Raw genomic sequence first — 17,985 nt, 5'->3', positions numbered from 1 at the left:
AAAAATAAAGCGGCATCAGTGCAATACATAATACAGGACCATAACCAGACATCCAGTCGAGGCCAAGAAATGGCGCGTGTACGTGTGCTCCCACCGACGGCTGGCGCCAATCTTCTGCACCACCTAATTACCGGTGCTGCAGTGAAAAAACATTACTGGACAGTGCCCTGAAGCTTAGCCCTGCCTTGAAATGGCGCGTGTACGGTGTACCTACTGCTCCCACAAAAAAAATCTGCTTAAAAATTATTATTTTTACCGATGCAAACCTGAAGCATAGCCGTGCCCCTGAATTTTGTAATAGAGCGTGCCACTGATGCAGATTTTAATGGCTTCATCTGATGAGCTCGATTTGTCGGCACATGCGCTTCGATCCAAATCCAACGACGTTGAGTGCCCCGGTGGAACCGGAGGGACTCGCGTTGCGTCGGTCGCGGTGCTGGAGGAAAACAAACAAGGCGCATGGCAACAAAGCCAGGATCACATCCACGGCATGGCCTGAGTCGCCTAGCAAGTGAGCGAGACCAGCTTTACAGCTTGGCTCTTCCCTCTCCCATGCAAAAAAATAAGCTCCCTGGTCCAACATCCATGCCGCGTACATGCTCGGATAGTCGGATTGCCCAGCAAAGTTGATCGGGTTTTTTAGTTACGTGTTCATGTGGTGCAGTTAGTGTGTCAAAAACTCGGTGCAATGGTGGCAATAGTCATTTTTGTAGTTCGAAGATGGCATGCATCATGCTACATGTACTTCCATGAGATTAGCTCACCCAGAATTGGGCATGAAACAAAATGACCCAAATAATAGTATTTTGTCACCTCACCGACAAAAGGAATAAAATGCTTTTTTCCCGAAAAAGCCCCTTCCTTAGCCGCAATACTTGCAAGATGTTGCACCGAAAAGTACCAAAAAACTAGAAATATTGGCGCGCTAACGCCGCGCCGGTAAAGGATGAGCGCCTGCATTTTGTTGAGCTCTCTATAGCGGCAGAATAATGAGTAGTAGTTTGGATTCACCAACTAAAGATATTATTTTAGAACATATTCAGTAATTAAAATGTATATGTATAAAAGTCAGCTACACACAATATGCTATATTGTAGTATTGTATATCAGTACATATATAGAAGTCAACTATATAATATGATTGACTTGAATAGAAAAACATAATTAAACTTTACAACACTCGGTTATATATACAAATAACAGTAGTGTCATCTCATCTTGGCGTTGGCGACGATACAGGTAAAATGAAAGGATGCTTTGTTGGCAAAGACCTAGTTCTTATGTGGTTCCCAAAATACTGGAACGAAAAAGAAATTCACGCCCAATGAAATTCTAATGATCTCAAATCGAGTGGAATATCAAAAGTTGGCAGTAGGATTTTTTTCACACTCACCATGCAGTTGACTTCTCATCATCAGGAAATGAAATGATTTGGTGGCTGCATCACCAAGCCACAATAGAGTTATCATCATCAAAAAATGAAATGATTTGGTCCCTGCATCACCAAGTCACAATTGAAGTACTATGCTAATGATATAAGAGAGGATTTAGATTCATTAGCAGAAGAGGAGGCCATCTGCATCAATTCTGACATCATTAAAAGTGACTCAAGTAAGAACATGTGCCTACTACAAAGGTGGAGATATAGTGCAAGGCTCTAAAAACAAAAAGTGGAAAATGGTACACATCAAGATCTCTCAAAATCGATAGGCTTTTACTAACGATCAAGAAATAAAGACCAGCAAAGAGTATTGTGCATGCATATTGAAGGATATCCTGACAACAAATCTGATCAAATAAAGGCTCTACGCCTGACCACACGTGCTACACTACTAAAGTAGCCGCACACACAAAGAACATGCCACACTATACACCAGAAAGACCAATCAATGAAAAGGAGACGGCCAGCGTACAATAAGCAAATGCCAAGCAAAAGAACAAATAGTAAACTAATTTTAACAAACCACAATATAGTAAGTGATAATAACATATGAGTAAATAAGTGTTCAATTTGAATCAATTATATTGGACATAGGCTTCTTCTTTTTTTATATAATAAGAGATAGTCTTCTTTTGACAGACCTATAGGAGTGTTAAGAGAACTGTATTCACTAATGTATATCTGTGGCAAACACCACATAAAGAAATCTGTACCTCTTGTTAGGGTCCACGAATGCTAATGTGAACATCAATATCCTTATGCAGTAAACAAAAAAAAAATGGAAACCACACCATGGCTAAGCATGCATGCAATAGAAAATAATGTGACAAAAAAATAGAAAATGGTGCATATGTATGCAAACAATGCACTGAGATTTGGTTGAGACATGTAAACAAACATGTGAAATCAATCTAAGGGCGTAGCTAAAAAGGATCAGCTTAGAAACAGCTTTATGAATCCATAATCATCTCAAAATCAGGCAATCTTTGTTCCCCTAAGTTGGAAAAGAAATCGAAATCTTAAACACTGTAAAAAAATTTAAATGTGACCCTACTTTGGGGTAAAAAATCAGTAGTAGCAAGGAAAAGCTATATTCCCTCAACCAGCCTTGTATAAAAAGAAAAACCAACCTTGGCTAATAAGGCTCTAGTATACCAAGGTGAGAGTTATATTGTACCAAGGTTCGAAGAAATCAACTAAATTTAATAGGCGGGATTTGATTCATGAAACGATTCAGTCAGTGCTCAACATATTTTTCCTCTTGTTTTTTATCTTTTCCTTTCATTTGATAAAAATCACACACTTTCAAATCCTATAGATGTTAGATCAATTTGTTAAGCAATAATGACCTTTTATACCAAGATGAGGGCAGAGGCCTGTTGGAATAGTTTACCAATGTACAGGTGTATAGTGATTTATTTTTAAAAAATTAATAAAAAAACTTCATTCAATGTCTTTAATCCACAATTTCCCTTTAAGAAGAACAACATAATTCAGTATGGCTGATCCATGCTCATTCTGATGCATCATGAACATTGTTATAAAGGTAGCTAAAGGTTGTTGCTAATTCCAATAATATAGTTGCCTAAGGAAACATGATGATAAAATTAGTAAGACATAAAATTTCTGCAGTGCAGGAAAGCTAATTCATGGAGTTGCTGCACAGAGGAATGAGATGTTTACAAATTGAAAAGAAATTGAAGGATTGTTTGAAAAACAGGTCTGAGACTTATCTGAGTTCATTCTGCATGTCAACTAATTTGTTTGCAACCGTCAAACTGCAAGCACAGGAAGGAAAAAACGAACTTGAACCAGTGAAGGCTAGCATTCCAAGACCAACAAATGGAGCGCACGTATATACCCTGCACGATAGGGTGTAGTCCGCTCTCGTCGGGACGACGCAGAGGTAAGAGGTCAGTACCGGCGCGGCAGGAACTCAACGTAGACATGGTAGGGCATTGTGGGAACTCGCCCATGACGCCGCTGGAGACGTCGGTCGTGTCATCTTTGTCAAAGCGGCCTGGCTTTGTTCTGATTGGAATTCTACATGCCCGTATTATATCTACGGCTTTTTGCTCGGCTGTCTTGCAGGAAACAACATGATAATGACGAACATGAATCCTTGGAGAAAAACGGAGAAATGAAAGGGAAAACAATCAGAACATTGGTTCGCTAAATTGGATAGGGATAGAGATGGCAGGTTACCCAAAAAGCAAGGTATTCCTGGCTCCTGCAGTTTTCGTCTCCTTCAGTGGAGGCTGTGAGCAGCGGAAACGGGGCAGAATGGCCTCGTCACTCGTCAGGGGACGTCCCGAGCTCCCGCACGGCTGCGCAGGCTCGACGGCGCGTCCTCCTACTCCCGCACCGTACACACAGGCAGCCCCCGCACGCAGCGGCCATGGATGACATGCGCCCTGCGCATCGAGGAGGCCGCTGCCGCAGGGGCGTGGGGATCGCGGGCTCCTCGGGCCTGATGCTGCCGCCGCCTCGCCTCCAGGCTGGACCGCCGCGGGAGAGAAGCTGCCGGCCGGCGAGGCGGATGAACCGAGGCGGGCCGCAGCTGCTCCCTCCGCGCGCTGCTGGGCAGGAGGAGGGGGCCGCGCCGCGTCCTCGACCTCCGCCGCGAGCTTCGTGGTCCGCGCCACGGGGTGGAGCTCGAGGAGGGCAAGCCGGTGGCGGAAGAGTGGCGGCGCGGTGGGGGAAGGAAGAGGGAGAGACTGTCAGCAGATCTGCATGCGGAGCCCCTTGCAGTGCATTCCCCGCCGGCGACGAATCCGCCGCCTCCTCCACGGCGGCGCACGGCCACGACTGAGCCTTTTTCACGGCCAACGGGGGAGGAGGACCATGGGATTTTGCCGAAGGGCTGGCTCGGAGGAGGCCGGCGATGACGCTGCGATATGGAGGTGACGACCACGAGGCGAGGTGCGACGAAGCAGGTGGAGACGATTGGGTCCACGGGCAAGGACGACGCACAGGTCTCCCGCGTGGGCCTCCTCTCTGCCGCGCCCGTGGCGGCGTAGGATGGACGCGAACGGTCCAAAGCTGCCGCGTGGCAACACTCTCCATGACTTGTGCAATACACGGCACCGTAGCATTGGCCAAACTGCTGAGGCTCTCGGAGGGCTTCTTTTGGTTCCGCGATATAGAGTTACATATGGGGTGAATCATCACCATCATCACACGCTTGCGGTTGTACCCACCAACCATTAGGATAGAAAAAAAAAAGGGAAAAAGGTGAAGGCCACACCCAAGAAAAGGGTTCTGTCCAATACCGCCGACACGATTTCAAGCATGGGGTCCTTCATTATATTTGCCCTTTCTTTGTTGGACACTTCAAAAGCTTTCAAATCTCACTTCGCATGAGGAAAAATTTAAACAAAGAAAAACCACTTCGCAGAAAGAAGTGAACTAAAGAAGGCCGTTCTGATGTTTTCATTTTCCCCCCTCACCTTAACATCGATTGTCTATGTGCCTTTTGAAATCACATAGTAGTATTTATATTTGTGCCTTCTGAAAGCAAAACATACAACTTGGCTTTGGAGCATATGGGTATGGGTGGCGGGAACAAGTCCGAAAAACAGCTTTGTAAGTGGCTAGCATCTAATCTCACACCGAAAGAAAAGAATAGGAGAATAATTCCTTGAGGAAAAAAAAAGGAGAATAGTGGTGACATAGCAGCAAAAAAGAAGGGCAAAGTTTTCAGACCACAACTAAGGGCCGCTGTTTTTTGTGGAGAAAAAAAATAAAGCCGTTGTGTTGGACAAGAAGAACAAGTGATTCTACCGGGTAGATTTCCAATCAGATGATCCGACGGCCGTGAGTGAACGAGACGTCAATTAGCGGTTACACTTACCCTGGTTGATTTCCATCAATAAATAAATCAGAGATATTTCGAATTTCCCTTCGTTTCTTTTTCTTCGCTAGTAATAAAGAGAGAGAGACAGACGAGTCTGACTGGGAGCGTGTCGATAAAAAGGCGTAAAGCCGTCGCCTCTCGTTCCCCATTCCACGCTGCTTCGGCGCCCGGCACCAACCTCCCCCCCTCCCCACTTCGCCGCCGGCGGGTGGAGTCGGGTTGGAGCAGCCGCCTTTTACCAGATACTACCCAAACTATCCATCCGGCGACCATGGGGCACGGCGTCAGCTGCGCCCGCACCGGTGACGAGCACGACTACTTCCGCGCGGTGCAGCTCGGGGACCTCGACGCCCTGGCCGCGCTCCTCGCCGCCGACACCTCCCTCGCTCGCCGCGCCACCCTCTACGACCGCCTCTCCGCGCTCCACATCGCCGCCGCCAATGGACGTCTCGAGGTCGCTCCTCCTCCCCCGCCTCCCGCGCCGTGGATCCCCTCCTCTCCTCCAGTTCTTCTCCTCGGCCTCTGAACCAACCCACCTCTTGCTGCTTTTCCTGCAGGTGCTGTCCATGATCTTGGATCACGGGGTGCCGCCGGACGTGGTGAATCGGCACAAGCAGGTGCTGGATCCCATCAAACTGACGCCTTTTCTGCTTGCAACTTGCAAGGATCTCTCTGCTAGCTGCTGACAAATCTTCCTTTTTAGCCCCCTGAAAGGACAAAAATCTCATCTTTTTCTGCTTGCTTCTTGTTTGTGCGCTCCAGACTCCGCTGATGCTCGCGGCGATGCACGGCAAGATTGACTGCGTGATCAGGCTCCTCCAGGCCGACGCCAATGTGAGCAAAGCTTCAAATTCCTTGTCCTCATGGTTCCGCGGATTGCAAGGCTTACTTGCTAATCATGTATTCGATCTGTGCATCAGATCTTGATGTTCGATTCTGTGCACGGGCGGAGCTGTCTGCACCACGCTGCCTACTTCGGCCATGTGGACTGCCTGCAGGCCATCCTCTCGGCGGCGCAGACGACGCCGGTGGCCGACTCATGGTGAGATCTTTGGCTCCTCGTGGCTGTCTGACTCCGTTGCCCGGCGAGATGTCCGTGCCGCTCACTCGTTGCTGTCGAAGCTTGGCAGGGGTTTCGCCCGGTTCGTCAACGTCAGGGACGACCACGGCGCCACGCCGTTGCATCTCGCGGCCAGGCAGGGGCGGCCAGGGTGCGTGCAGATGTTGCTGGAGAAAGGCGCCATTGTATCCGCTTTGACAGGCTCATACGGGTAATCTTGATGATCTTGCCGCTGCCGCCATTAGCCAGGGGATCGGCTCAATTGGCTCCTCTTCCTCAGTCAGATTGCGGATGCTGATTCGTTATTTGCTCTCTACTGCAGGTTCCCTGGTAGCACATCGTTGCATCTGGCTGCTCGCAGTGGGAACCTGGATTGCATCCGGAAACTGCTTGCCTGGGGAGCAGATCGTCTCCAAAGGGACTCGGCAGGGTGAGCACCACATCCCTGACATGCAATTAATTTATAGCTCAAGGCCTGAAACCTTTGTATATAGTTGTTGTTCCGATTACCAAGTTATTTGTTAGCTGTGATTTAAGAAACAAAAATAACTAGCCCCTGTGTCCCTTGTTCAACTCAACTTGCTTACTAGCAAGTGGAGGAGTCATCAACCATTTGCTGAATTCACATTTGCAAGTGGAGTCACCACCCACTTGCCGAATCCAGACTTAAAAAATTCAATGAGGGACCAGATGTTGACCGTGCTGCTCTCAAATTGTCCTTTTGCTGAATTGTACATACTCAGCTGAATCTTATGGCGAATGATTTTGATCCATGCAGGAGAATTCCCTATGCTGTTGCACTGAAGCGCAACTACGAAGCATGTGCGGCTTTGCTAAACCCTTCATCAGCTGAGCCCATGGTGTGGCCTTCCCCACTTAAGTTCATCAGCGAGCTCGATCCGGAAGCAAAGGCTCTCCTGGAAGCAGCCCTGATGGAAGCCAACAGGGAGAGGGAGAAGAAGATCTTGAAGGGCACAAAGTACTCTCTGCCATCGCCTTCGCATTGCGACGCCGATGTTGTGGACGATGCATCCTCAGAGGTAAATTCAATTGCTTCCGTGACGATTGTGGAATTTAAATTCCATCGGCACATTCATTTGGTAGTTTATTGATGTGTGCTGGGATTCAAATGAGGGACTAAGGCATCATCATTCATTTGGGTTGGCTGACAGGTGAGCGACGCAGAGCTGTGCTGCATCTGCTTCGACCAGGCATGCACCATCGAGGTGCAGGACTGCGGGCACCAGATGTGCGCGCCGTGCACGCTGGCGCTGTGCTGCCACAGCAAGCCCAACCCGACGACCCAAACGCTGCCGTCGCCAGCCTGCCCGTTCTGCCGCGGCAGCATCTCGCGGCTGCTGGTGGCCCGGACAAGCACGCCCAGTGACCCCGAGAAGGCAGGCTACTCCCCGCAGCTATCCCGACGGCGGTCTCGGCGGTCTCACAACCTCAGCGACGGGGGCAGCAGCAGCTTCAAGGGGCTCTCGTCCGCCATGGGGTCCTTGTCCAAGATCGGGCGCGGCTCGAGCCGGATGGTCGACAGCGACAGTGGCAGCCTGGACAAGCCCGAGCACGACCTGTGATTGTGAAGCAGACCAGCCGGCGATCATGTGGTAAAGCGGAAGCAGCCGTCACCGCCGGCGGCTTTCCGAGAGTCTCAGCAATCCCAATCCAAGCAATGTGTCGGGAGAGGTGATCGTGAGTTTATATACTAGATAGGAGCTAAATAAGTAGTGTCTCGCTATGTCTCTTCGCCTGCCCTATTTTTCCGGCGTGCCAGGATTCACCTGGCCGCGCCATGTTCCATTGTCACCATCAGCTATAGATTCCTTGGCGTCCCATTCCTATGCTATGCTTGCTTGAGCCACAGGGCATGTACCATCGATGTAACTGTCGGGGGAGCTCGCCTATTCCATTCATGGCATCACAGACACAGTGGGGTACTGCTGCTGGCGGACTGGGCCTGGTGATCTGATGGAGGCATGTTGCAGCAGCGGTGTGATGTGAAGGTGCCAAGCTGGTGGCCTTGCCATGGCATGTGAGCTCTGCCGGTCTGTCTCCGGCCCGGTCATGGCCGTCTTTTGTTGCCTTGGTGTTAAATGGCTGCTCTGCGCTTCTGATGGGGCCGCCGCGCCGGACGGGGAGCACGGTGGTGGTCCATTGATGGCGGTAGCTTGGATCATCTGAGGTGAGATACGCCTGCCTGCACCTGCCGGGATGACAGGGTACCGGCGCTCGCTGTAACTGGGGCGTGCGGGACTGGTGAGGGTCACCGCCTCCGGTGGGACTGCCTGCCCACCGGCCATCGCCGTCCGGCTGTCGCAGCTCTGGCCGGGTGCCAATGGTCCGTGATGGCTGCGGCGGAGCCAGAACAGACTGTTGATGGCTCATGGCTCAGTCACTGCCACCGCAGATTGAGTGACGCCGTACATCTGGTAAAACGTGTGCCCTTCAACTTCATTACTTCAATGAATGGCGGACGCGCTTTTGGATGGTAGCTGCAATGATCCCGTGAGATGCATATAAGAATTTCGATCATGCATGCTTGAGATTGCATTATTGCAAGATGAGTCTGAAATGGAAGAACAGATGATACACCTTTTATTGGAGCATGGGCCGAGGGTGGGCGATGTCTGTAGGAGCAGTTGTGGGTGAAGTGTATCACTCTAGCCATATCATTTGAAGGCTGACTGGCTCGTTTAAGCTAAGCCAAACCTGCCGGGTGGACTAGCCGACTAGGCGGCTAGGCGCTCGACCTAGAGTTCCCGGAACCCGTCAACCAGTGTCTAGTGCTAGGAATTCTTCGGCAGCGACTGTGTCCGTATGCAGAGTTTGCAAGACTAAAAGACAGCTGCAACAGACAAGCAAACATGGCATATAGTCAAGTCTATTTTGAATGGGACAAGGCGTGTTGGAAAATATCCATGCATCCAGCTCCAATATAGATGCATTTCCAGGTTGCGTGGTTGACCAAACGCTATTGTATTCGAGGGTGTGTGACGAAGGCAGGCTGAGGCAGGCGAGATATTTGTGGAGCTTTGCTAGCTGTCAAGGATGCATGTCATCGGGTGATACATACCCTAATCTGTCTAAAACAAAAATATCTAAGCACCACATTTTTTTCCCTTGAGCTTATCAGCCGATGAAATGACCAAAAAGAGAAACACAAGTTGCCTTTCTGTAGTGCCCGTTCATGCACTAATGACCCAGCACTCACTCGCCAATGTCGTTGTCACTCAGCTTACTGTGATCCAAGAATAGCGAGGCTTATTGCACCTGTGCCACTACAGTTTAGTGCTGGTGCTTCTGGGTCGAGTCATCTTAATCCCAGTTTAGACTTAAAAATGGGTATTTAACACTTTGTTTAATCTACAGAGTTATTTAGCTGCAAATTCTAGGAGCTGGAGCTCTTCTAAGCGAGCCAACTCATATAGTGAAAACGAAACTGGTTTCACTCGGTATGAAAAAGAAAAGAGAACTATGGGATTGACAAGGACAAATAGCGTACCTATATAGTTCTCCACAGCTGATGAGGATGTCACGTCCAAGTTGAGCACGTCTGCATCAGGAAGAGGGGGACATGACACTGTTCTGGGTGCCCCTTGCTCGACAGAAACGTCTACCTCCACACCCCACTTGGATTGGAATATTGGATTGATGCTACAACCTTAGGGTGCCCGTCCCTGTAAGGAAAATGACAGCTCCCCTGTTTTTAACACAAGGCAGGGTCACTCTTAAGCATCAGTTAAGCTTGCAGCAAAGCAATAGCATCATCGTGACACAGCAATACAGTTAACATACTTCTAAGTGTATAATTCTGATAACTTTTTACAGCTTTACTGTCGAGTATTGTTTTCAGGGTATCGCTCACCAAAATAAGTTGAAAAAATAATAACAAGCTTATTTGCTAATTTTACAACAAAGTCATAGCAGAAAAGAAGGCAAAACTTCATATCTTGAAAGGCTTAGTGAAAACCAAGTTGTGGCATGTCGGATTGCAGGGATATTCACAATCTATTTCCTTAACCCCTCTCCTGTCGAAGAACCAGTCCCCAACTGCTTCTGCAATGCTCTGTTCAGAGTTCACGAATACATATTTAAGATTAGGATGTCAGGCACAGTATCGCCAAAGTGGGATTCAAAATTTGTAACAAGCTTGTTATCTCCAATTTTATATATGATTGTAACAGCACCTTATTGTTCACCCTGGGGGAAGTTGGAGAGTGCCAGGTGATCGAGTTCAACGATTGACAATGAACATAGCATGAGTTGATATAAAAACCCCAGTCCCTTTTCTGCTTAACTTCTCTTATGGCGTCATGCAGTTCTTTCCTGAAACCTGCAAAATTTTGTGTTGTGCATGTCAATACAACATGACTACGAATCCGGAAAGCCAGATAAGTTAACAGGAATACATTATGTCATTATATGTAGGGTGTGTCAACCTTGGAGAAACTCAAGTTGCTCAGAGCTGCACTTGGCAATATCCAGTCTGCAGTCCAGCCATGAATGCTGAGGGTCAGATGCTTCTGGAGCTAAGGCATGTTGTACCTGAAAGAAAAAGTTTCAAGCATATATTGAAATTAATATTTTAACACAGACAAAGGACATCTCTGAAATCTGATGGATACTGATGAGGATACCTGCCAAGCATCATATGCTGGATTAAGAATGAATACTGGGTTGACAATGTGTTTTACAACTTCATGTGGAAAGAAACACTGAAACACAGTACAAGTGGCAGTTTTAGAATATCATAAGTTCAGCTATAGCAATAAGTGATGATACAGGTTAATTATTATATTATACTGGAAATTAACTCACTAAGTACTAACCTGGCCTGGCTCCATGTTTGAGTTACAGTGCGTAAACCTTTCCCTTAGACCCTGAAACGAAGCATTCAGAAAAAAAACATGAATGTTGGAAAAAGAGAAAAATGGTGGGAGGTTGTCAAAGATGGAAAGAAACCTGAAGGCGGACAACATCACTGTAAAAAGACTGCATTGTTCTTTTCCCAGAAATGTCTTCTCTGTAATTGAAGAGCAGAACAAATGAATTAGATAGCCAAGTATACAGAAAAGTGGTACAATTCCCATTTTCCAGTGCTTTTTAAATTTTCTGAAGGTACTGTCTCATCCCTGACTGGTGAATTTAACAAATGTGAAATTTGATGCTTGTAGGCTGGCATTTGGAAACGCTTAATCAGCTAGAAAGATATATAACTGGCAATGCCTTTCTCTCATGTTCAAAAATGCATCTGAATATTGAAATGGTTTTTTGTTGACATTGAATGGCGTGAGATGCAAGTACTTCAGATGGTCCCATTTTCAGGTCCTATAATAACTCCTTGTACTGTCAGATGCTGGTACCTGAGTTGTCATTCACTGAGGATTTGGACTGGTATATAAACACTACCAATTTTTTCTACAATCTTTTCATTCGTCAAATCTATAAGAGCAACGATATCTAAACTCTAATGAATTAGCATTCATATTCCCTAAATTGGACTGATTTTTCCCAGCAAATCCTGTCTCCCAATAGGATTTCCTGCCACTGGCTGTTTTTGGAACATTGAGGCTATCACCAGGATGAACTACACCTGTTTATATGAAAAGATAAGCCATACAGCACACGTGACAAAAGAAACAAATAAATGGCAAAACGTGTCAATAACATTCAAAAGGATACCATACAGAAACATACACATTGAGGAAAAAGCCGCCGTCTGCAAGACATTTAACCCTAGAATCCTTTGGTAGCAGCGTACGAAAAGCATCACAGTGAATGTACGTGGCTAGACCACCAGCAGAGCATCCTGTTAGGAAAGCCTGAAAGCTGGAAATAGAATATCAGCATCACACCATCAGTATAATGGTTGAATTACTTATATGGGAAAGGATGAAGTATGAAGTATGAAATCAACATATGCATCCATGATATGAATGTGCCGTGCAGGGTATTAGATAGCAAGAAAACATCAATGCAGACTGTCCAAAATAGTCCTTTAGTAGCTCAGACAATGACTTAATGATAGAGTGGTCCCTTAGGTGAATGCAAAAGTATACGACTAATACTATTGTAATACGTAGTGAAATCCATTATTTACAGATAATTGTCAGTACCACAACCCAGTTCATATTGTGTTTCTTTGCGAAACAATCCATATTAAACTGATCGTGCACCAGTGACACATTTTGTTATTATGATGTAACCTTCACTTGATCAAATTAAAAACACATATGGAGCACAATAAGTTCATGAATATAGATGGTGACTGATTGATTCATACAGTTCAACCATTCCTATGCCGAGTATCATAATAGGAAATGTATTTTTCCCTTTTCTTTCTTTTTTCTTTTTTTTTTGGTAAAAGAAGGCAATTGAGTACTGCAAGTAATGACCTGTTTAGCATTTCTGAGCCCCTTGAATACAAGTTCGTTCATAACTGCCTCCCAGATACGCTGGCCTCTGAAGTAGAATCTTGTGCCATTCTGCAAGAATGCACAGAATAAGACGCGTACATAGTGATTGTACAGCACATTTGTTGGAAAATAAGCAAATCAGACCTGCAACTCCTCTTTGACATAACCGGAAAATGACGCCCCATCGCAATACCTTATCTTCACTTTATTCCAGTTGTAAAAATCTGCAAATTGACAGAGGTATGAACATATGAAACTTATTAATGTGACAAAATATAAAAGGATGACAATTTACTGCTGAATTAAAGAATTCAGAAATTCACTGTTTGCAGCGAGAGATTAAGACAGAATTGAAAGCATTTAGTTACTAAAGGAACGCCTCTCTTTGAGATGCAATGCCGACCACAGTTAACAGGAAAACTGTAAATTAAACTAAAACAGACTGCTAGCTAGCTAATTACATTTAGTGAATATGATCATTAGTGAAATATAATCTACTCCCTCTGGTTGGAATCCGACTGGGGGAGTTTGCCTGGCGCTAGTACAAAAAAAATTGTCGGAAATGTCAGGTTCTAATGACTGGAGAGTAGCTGGTTAATATGTGAAATACCAATTCAAGAACGGTGAGAAAATTGATGAGGACTTGATGCTTCTGAAAAAAAAATGTAAACAGTAAAGTCAAACTTCTCTGCAGGCACAACTCCTGAGGTCTGAACTCTGAAGACATATTAATGGGTGTAACATTGCAATTCATACACAGAAACACATCATACAATTTCTTTAGCAAGACACACACAAAAAAAAAGGTGACAAACATGAAACCTCAAATAGTTAGGAAACATCAATACCAGGATTTTGGGATTTATCGTCGCTCAAGATCCCAGTAAACTCAACCTGGTGTTCCATGTACCGGGACGACCCCAACATTGATCTCTGACGTGAGGCACATGACTTAAGATTACGGCACCAGCCTCCACCCTAATGGTCATGAAACATAGAGAATTTAGGGAACATAAGAACAAAGCATTGAAACAATAGAGTATCACTACACCACTAGGGATACTGCAACATCATGTTTTGCTGAAAATGGAAAATGCTCCTTAGCCCATCACACTGCCATACATTTATATCCTCCACGACATTTATAACCTTTTTTTATTCATCTTAACAACACACACAAGCAAATAGTGCCTATCAAAATTTTTTTGAAAAGGAATAGTGCCTATCATTATGACACAACTTCAGTGAGAGACAATTCTCACTTCTGCACTCATTTCTATACCAGGAGTTCAAATTCACAACACATGCATTGTATACAAAACTAACTATAAGACCAATTGGCCAAAGGTGTACGAGCCTGTACCAAAATTGTACTCGATTGAAAACGTCACCTACCTCCAAGTGGATTAGCCAGCTCTGCGATCCTGTCCCAGACCCTCTCTGCAGATGGTACCCTGGCGCGCTCCCATCCAAGCAGACTGCAAAAGTAACAGCAAAAAGTCCCACTCTAACCGTGACCACAAACTCCAAACAGAAACAACAAATCCAGTTTCGCTTAGCTAGTGCCTAGTGGAGTACTAGTGAGGAACCGAAGCCAGAGAAAGCGGCGTTGAAATTTGGAATTGAAGTTTGAAAAACGGCAGGGGGATTGAGAAGCGGGAACTCACGCGCGCCCTTCTCCTGAGCTCGGCGGACGAGCGTGAGCCCGACGAGGGCGGGGCTGCGTCCGGTGGCGGCGGAGCCGCCGTCCGACGCGAGGGGAGCGGAGGCGTAGTAAGAGAGCGTGAGCAGCAGCGCGGCCGCGAGGAGCGCGACGGCGAAGGTGGCCCCGGCGGCGCCGGCCCGGCCGCGGCGGCGCAACCAGAGGCGCAGGTGGCGCGAGGCCGGGGCCGACGCGGAGGACGGCGGCGACGGCGGCGGCATGGTCGGGGCAGCGCTGCGCAGCAGGATCTGATCGCGACGGTCGGCAGTGGCAGTGTCTGTCGCTCTGCGGTTGGTGGCCTTTTTCTATTTTTCTATTTTTTTTAAAAACGTTTTATACATAAATATATTTTTTGTTTCATAATTTACAGTTTTATACCCACCGTCCGGCGGCAGAAGGGTGGCAGCGGGCCTCGTTTTATATTGGGCTGGGCTGCTTTCATTTGGGCCAGGCTTAATCCCGCCCCGTATCAGCGGGCCGCAAGCGATCAAAGCAAGGTTTTTGGCCCAAGCGCCCCCGTTCTTGTCCAATCCCCCAATTGCAGAAGATCCAAAGAAGATACTATAGCATATCTGCTCATCATTACATTGTTCATAGCTCAAAATCTATAAAATCAATTGTAACTTGTTGTAGATTTTAGCTAAAAATCTGTCAAATCAATTGAAACAATTGGACCCCTTTATGTGAGAAGGGGGAAAACAAATTCAGAAAAGAGCAACTGCCGCCAAAACTTTTGTTCACTGCCTTTGTGACTAGCTAATTCGTCAACTACAAGCAGATTTATCCCTGTGTGGTACTACTGTCCTTCAAAAATAATCGTCTTTTTTTTTTACAATGTACATTGTAAATCAGTATAGTTCATGCTACCATTACAATGTCATGATCAGTACTGGCGAAGTTCATAGACCTAGGACCGTATTTCTTCCCCTCCAACGAGATGATGATGATGGAGACGTCGTCGTGGTATCTCCTCCGGTCGCCTTGCTGAACCTCGAGCAACTCATGGAACCCCATTCCTACATGCGTCATCACAATAATTTGGTCAATTAGGTCCTCGTAAGCATATACTAATAAGCACTGTCAGTAAATATCTTTGATCTTTCCACTGGTTAATCAGGAACAGACTACACGCTCACCGGCTTGGTTGGCGGCGCGGAGGAGGATCTCGTGGCTGAGGTACTTGGCGGGGTCCTCGTCGGGGTACCTGGCGGTGAAGGCCTCCACCTTCGCCACCACCTCCTCGTTGGTGAAGTAGTCGTAGAGGCCGTCGGAGGAGAGGATCATGAACTTGTCCCGCGAGCCCCGCCGGTGGTGCCGGAGGTACGGCCGGCAGCTGATGTACGGCGACGTCCCGACGTAATTCACCCGGAAAACCTCCAGGAGCGCCTTGTTCCACCTGGGCTGCAACGCAAGCGGAGATCATATTCTATTCGACCGATACATCGATGGCTTCTCTAACTTTAATTTTTCAGCAACGAAGAAAGAATGAGCTACCTAATTAAATTAATCTTCCGTTTACAGGTGATGATGATAGTTCGTTGTTGGTACACACCTCTTTTAGGTAGCCAGCTCCGAAGGCTCTCGTCACCTTGAGAGAACCCTTCACCCTGTCATTCACAATGCAGGCAGGATCGTCTAGGTGCTCGCTCCTGATCCGTCTCGCCTCCTGCATCGATCGAACCAAGAATCGAACCGAGAATCGAAGTATTGAACAAGCGATGGAGTACTCAGTGATCGTCGTTCACCTTGTAGACGCTGGTGCTGTGGTCCATGGTGAGCTGCAGCGCGGCGAGCTCCCCCATCTCGCACGCGTCGAGCTGCCGATTGATCTCCTCGTTGACGCCGGTGAGGGCGCCGCCGCCGCCCTGAGGCAGGTCGGGCCCGGCCCGCTGCGCCAGCACGGCGCGGCTGTCCCCGACGTTCATCACGTACACGTCGGTGCCCTTCATCAGCACCACCAGCACGCACGACCCCATCATCGCCAGCTCCGGGCACTCGGCCGCGCGCTCCTCGGCCTCCGCGAAGAACGCCGCCTCCGTGCTCTCCAGGGCGCGCGCCAGCGCGTCGAGCACCTCCTGCTCGTGGCTCCGCGCCGCGCGGCGGCCGTTGCACCGCGGCGGCGGCGGCTTCCCGTCGGGCCGATCAGCAGCGTCGGCGTCCTCCTCCGCGAGCACGCCGCTGAGCTCGCGGCACACGGCGGCGTACAGGTTGGCGAGGAGGTAGTCTGTGGCGTCGGGGCCGTTGAAGCCGTCGTAGATGCCGACGAACATCCACCCGTGCTCCTCCGACATGACGACGTGCACCCTGTCCTCCCCGGCCTTCCCGCGCGCCCACTGCACCCTGTCCGTCGCGGCCTCGCCCGCGTGGCTCCCGATCGCCGCGCGAACGCCGCCGCCGTTGCCGGCCGCCGCGGCGTGCTCGCCGCGGAGGTCCCGGTTCCTGCCGGGGGACGCGCAGGGGCCCGCACGCAGCACCGAGGCGACGGCCCTGCGGAGGCCGCCGAGCAGCGGGCTCGTCTTGGACGCCTGCTGCTGCAGGCACTGGCGCCGGTGCCGCGTGGCGTAGAGGTCGGCGAGGATCTGCTCGTCGGTGCGCGGGGCCTGCCGCGCCACGGACGACACGCCGGAGGTCGTCGCGGACGTCGACGGCGACGTGCTGTACTCCAGCGGGCCCGAGTACTGCCGCGGCTGGAGCGTCCGGAACGAGAAGGAGTTGGAGCTGTCGAAGGACGACGAGCCGGAGAAGGACATCTGATCGTTGAGGACGGAGCCGCCGCCGGCCGCCGCGGAGCCCAGCGTGGACTGGTTGGACGGCAGCAGGACGCCGTGGATGGCGCCGGCGAAGGCCGGGCCCTCGCGGCCGTCGAAGCTGAGAATGTGGCCGATGCTGCTGCCGTCATCGAGCGCCCCGTTGGTGGTGGGCACGTCCGCCGCCCCCGCGCCGTCGGCGCGGTGGGCCGGCGCGAAGCAGGGCGCCGCCAGCCTCGCCACGCGGTTGCCCATGACGGCGACGGCGACGAGACGTGGACGAGATAGGCAGCGTGTCGGCGTCGCCGGATCTGGATTGGCATCGATCGGGGAATGTGGCGCCGGTCGGGGGCAAAAAAAATGGGCGGCAACAAGGAACGGGGGGGCGTTGACATCGCCGCGAGCAAATAAGGATTGTTTATGGAGTTGACCCTTGGCATTTGTTTTCTTTGTCTCTGCGATCAGGGTTTCTTTATCCTCGTAATCCAAGTTGACTTTGGATTCTCACGAGTAAAATACACCGTTGCAAGCTGCTTTAGTTTGGAGGTTCAGGGTGTGACTAGATTGGGCCGGCGCTCAACGTGTCGTGACGTCCGGTCCTTTCTAGATACATTTGACATGTCGTATTTGCATCAGAAATAGTGTTAAAACAACCCACCACCACCACGTTCGCCGAGAACATCTATAAATTCTCGCACTAATCTAAAAAAGAGAAGAATTTGCACCGTTGGATTTTATAAGGATCTAACGGTCTAGA

At 48.7% G+C, this 17,985-nt stretch overlaps 4 protein-coding genes across 4 annotated transcripts; 1 reads left to right on the top strand and 3 right to left on the bottom strand.

The window, feature by feature from the left end:
* Nucleotides 1-1,043: 1,043 nt before the first annotated feature.
* On the bottom strand, nt 1,044-4,648 carry LOC120700545. The gene is made up of 5 exons (XM_039984799.1): nt 4,475-4,648; nt 3,647-4,158; nt 3,363-3,562; nt 1,394-3,219; nt 1,044-1,297 (listed from the first exon to the last, which is right to left on the bottom strand). Exons 1-4 carry the CDS (start codon nt 4,646-4,648, stop codon nt 3,215-3,217), a joined length of 891 nt encoding a protein of 296 aa, XP_039840733.1. The 3' UTR covers nt 1,044-1,297; nt 1,394-3,214.
* A 720-nt stretch (nt 4,649-5,368) lies between these two features.
* Nucleotides 5,369-8,284, top strand: LOC120697216 (E3 ubiquitin-protein ligase XB3-like). The gene is made up of 8 exons (XM_039980370.1): nt 5,369-5,751; nt 5,855-5,914; nt 6,060-6,131; nt 6,218-6,339; nt 6,428-6,568; nt 6,680-6,787; nt 7,136-7,397; nt 7,530-8,284. The coding sequence occupies exons 1-8, from the start codon at nt 5,569-5,571 to the stop codon at nt 7,938-7,940; spliced, it is 1,359 nt and encodes a 452-aa protein (XP_039836304.1). The 5' UTR covers nt 5,369-5,568; the 3' UTR covers nt 7,941-8,284.
* Nucleotides 8,285-10,133: 1,849 nt separating this feature from the next.
* On the bottom strand, nt 10,134-14,780 carry LOC120697217 (pectin acetylesterase 5-like). Its single transcript, XM_039980371.1, has 12 exons — nt 14,447-14,780; nt 14,175-14,257; nt 13,628-13,757; nt 12,924-13,003; nt 12,759-12,848; nt 12,061-12,185; nt 11,326-11,386; nt 11,193-11,243; nt 11,001-11,078; nt 10,803-10,908; nt 10,551-10,696; nt 10,134-10,429 (listed from the first exon to the last, which is right to left on the bottom strand). Exons 1-12 carry the CDS (start codon nt 14,700-14,702, stop codon nt 10,307-10,309), a joined length of 1,329 nt encoding a protein of 442 aa, XP_039836305.1. The 5' UTR covers nt 14,703-14,780; the 3' UTR covers nt 10,134-10,306.
* Nucleotides 14,781-15,178: 398 nt separating this feature from the next.
* LOC120697223 (putative protein phosphatase 2C 46) lies at nt 15,179-17,558 on the bottom strand. The gene is made up of 4 exons (XM_039980381.1): nt 16,227-17,558; nt 16,034-16,147; nt 15,618-15,882; nt 15,179-15,497 (listed from the first exon to the last, which is right to left on the bottom strand). The coding sequence occupies exons 1-4, from the start codon at nt 17,481-17,483 to the stop codon at nt 15,340-15,342; spliced, it is 1,794 nt and encodes a 597-aa protein (XP_039836315.1). The 5' UTR covers nt 17,484-17,558; the 3' UTR covers nt 15,179-15,339.
* Nucleotides 17,559-17,985: the final 427 nt, after the last annotated feature.

Source organism: Panicum virgatum, chromosome 3K (genome assembly GCF_016808335.1).
Source record: "Panicum virgatum strain AP13 chromosome 3K, P.virgatum_v5, whole genome shotgun sequence".
Classification (NCBI taxonomy): domain Eukaryota; kingdom Viridiplantae; phylum Streptophyta; class Magnoliopsida; order Poales; family Poaceae; genus Panicum; species Panicum virgatum.
This window is presented reverse-complemented; position numbering and strand designations above follow the sequence as displayed.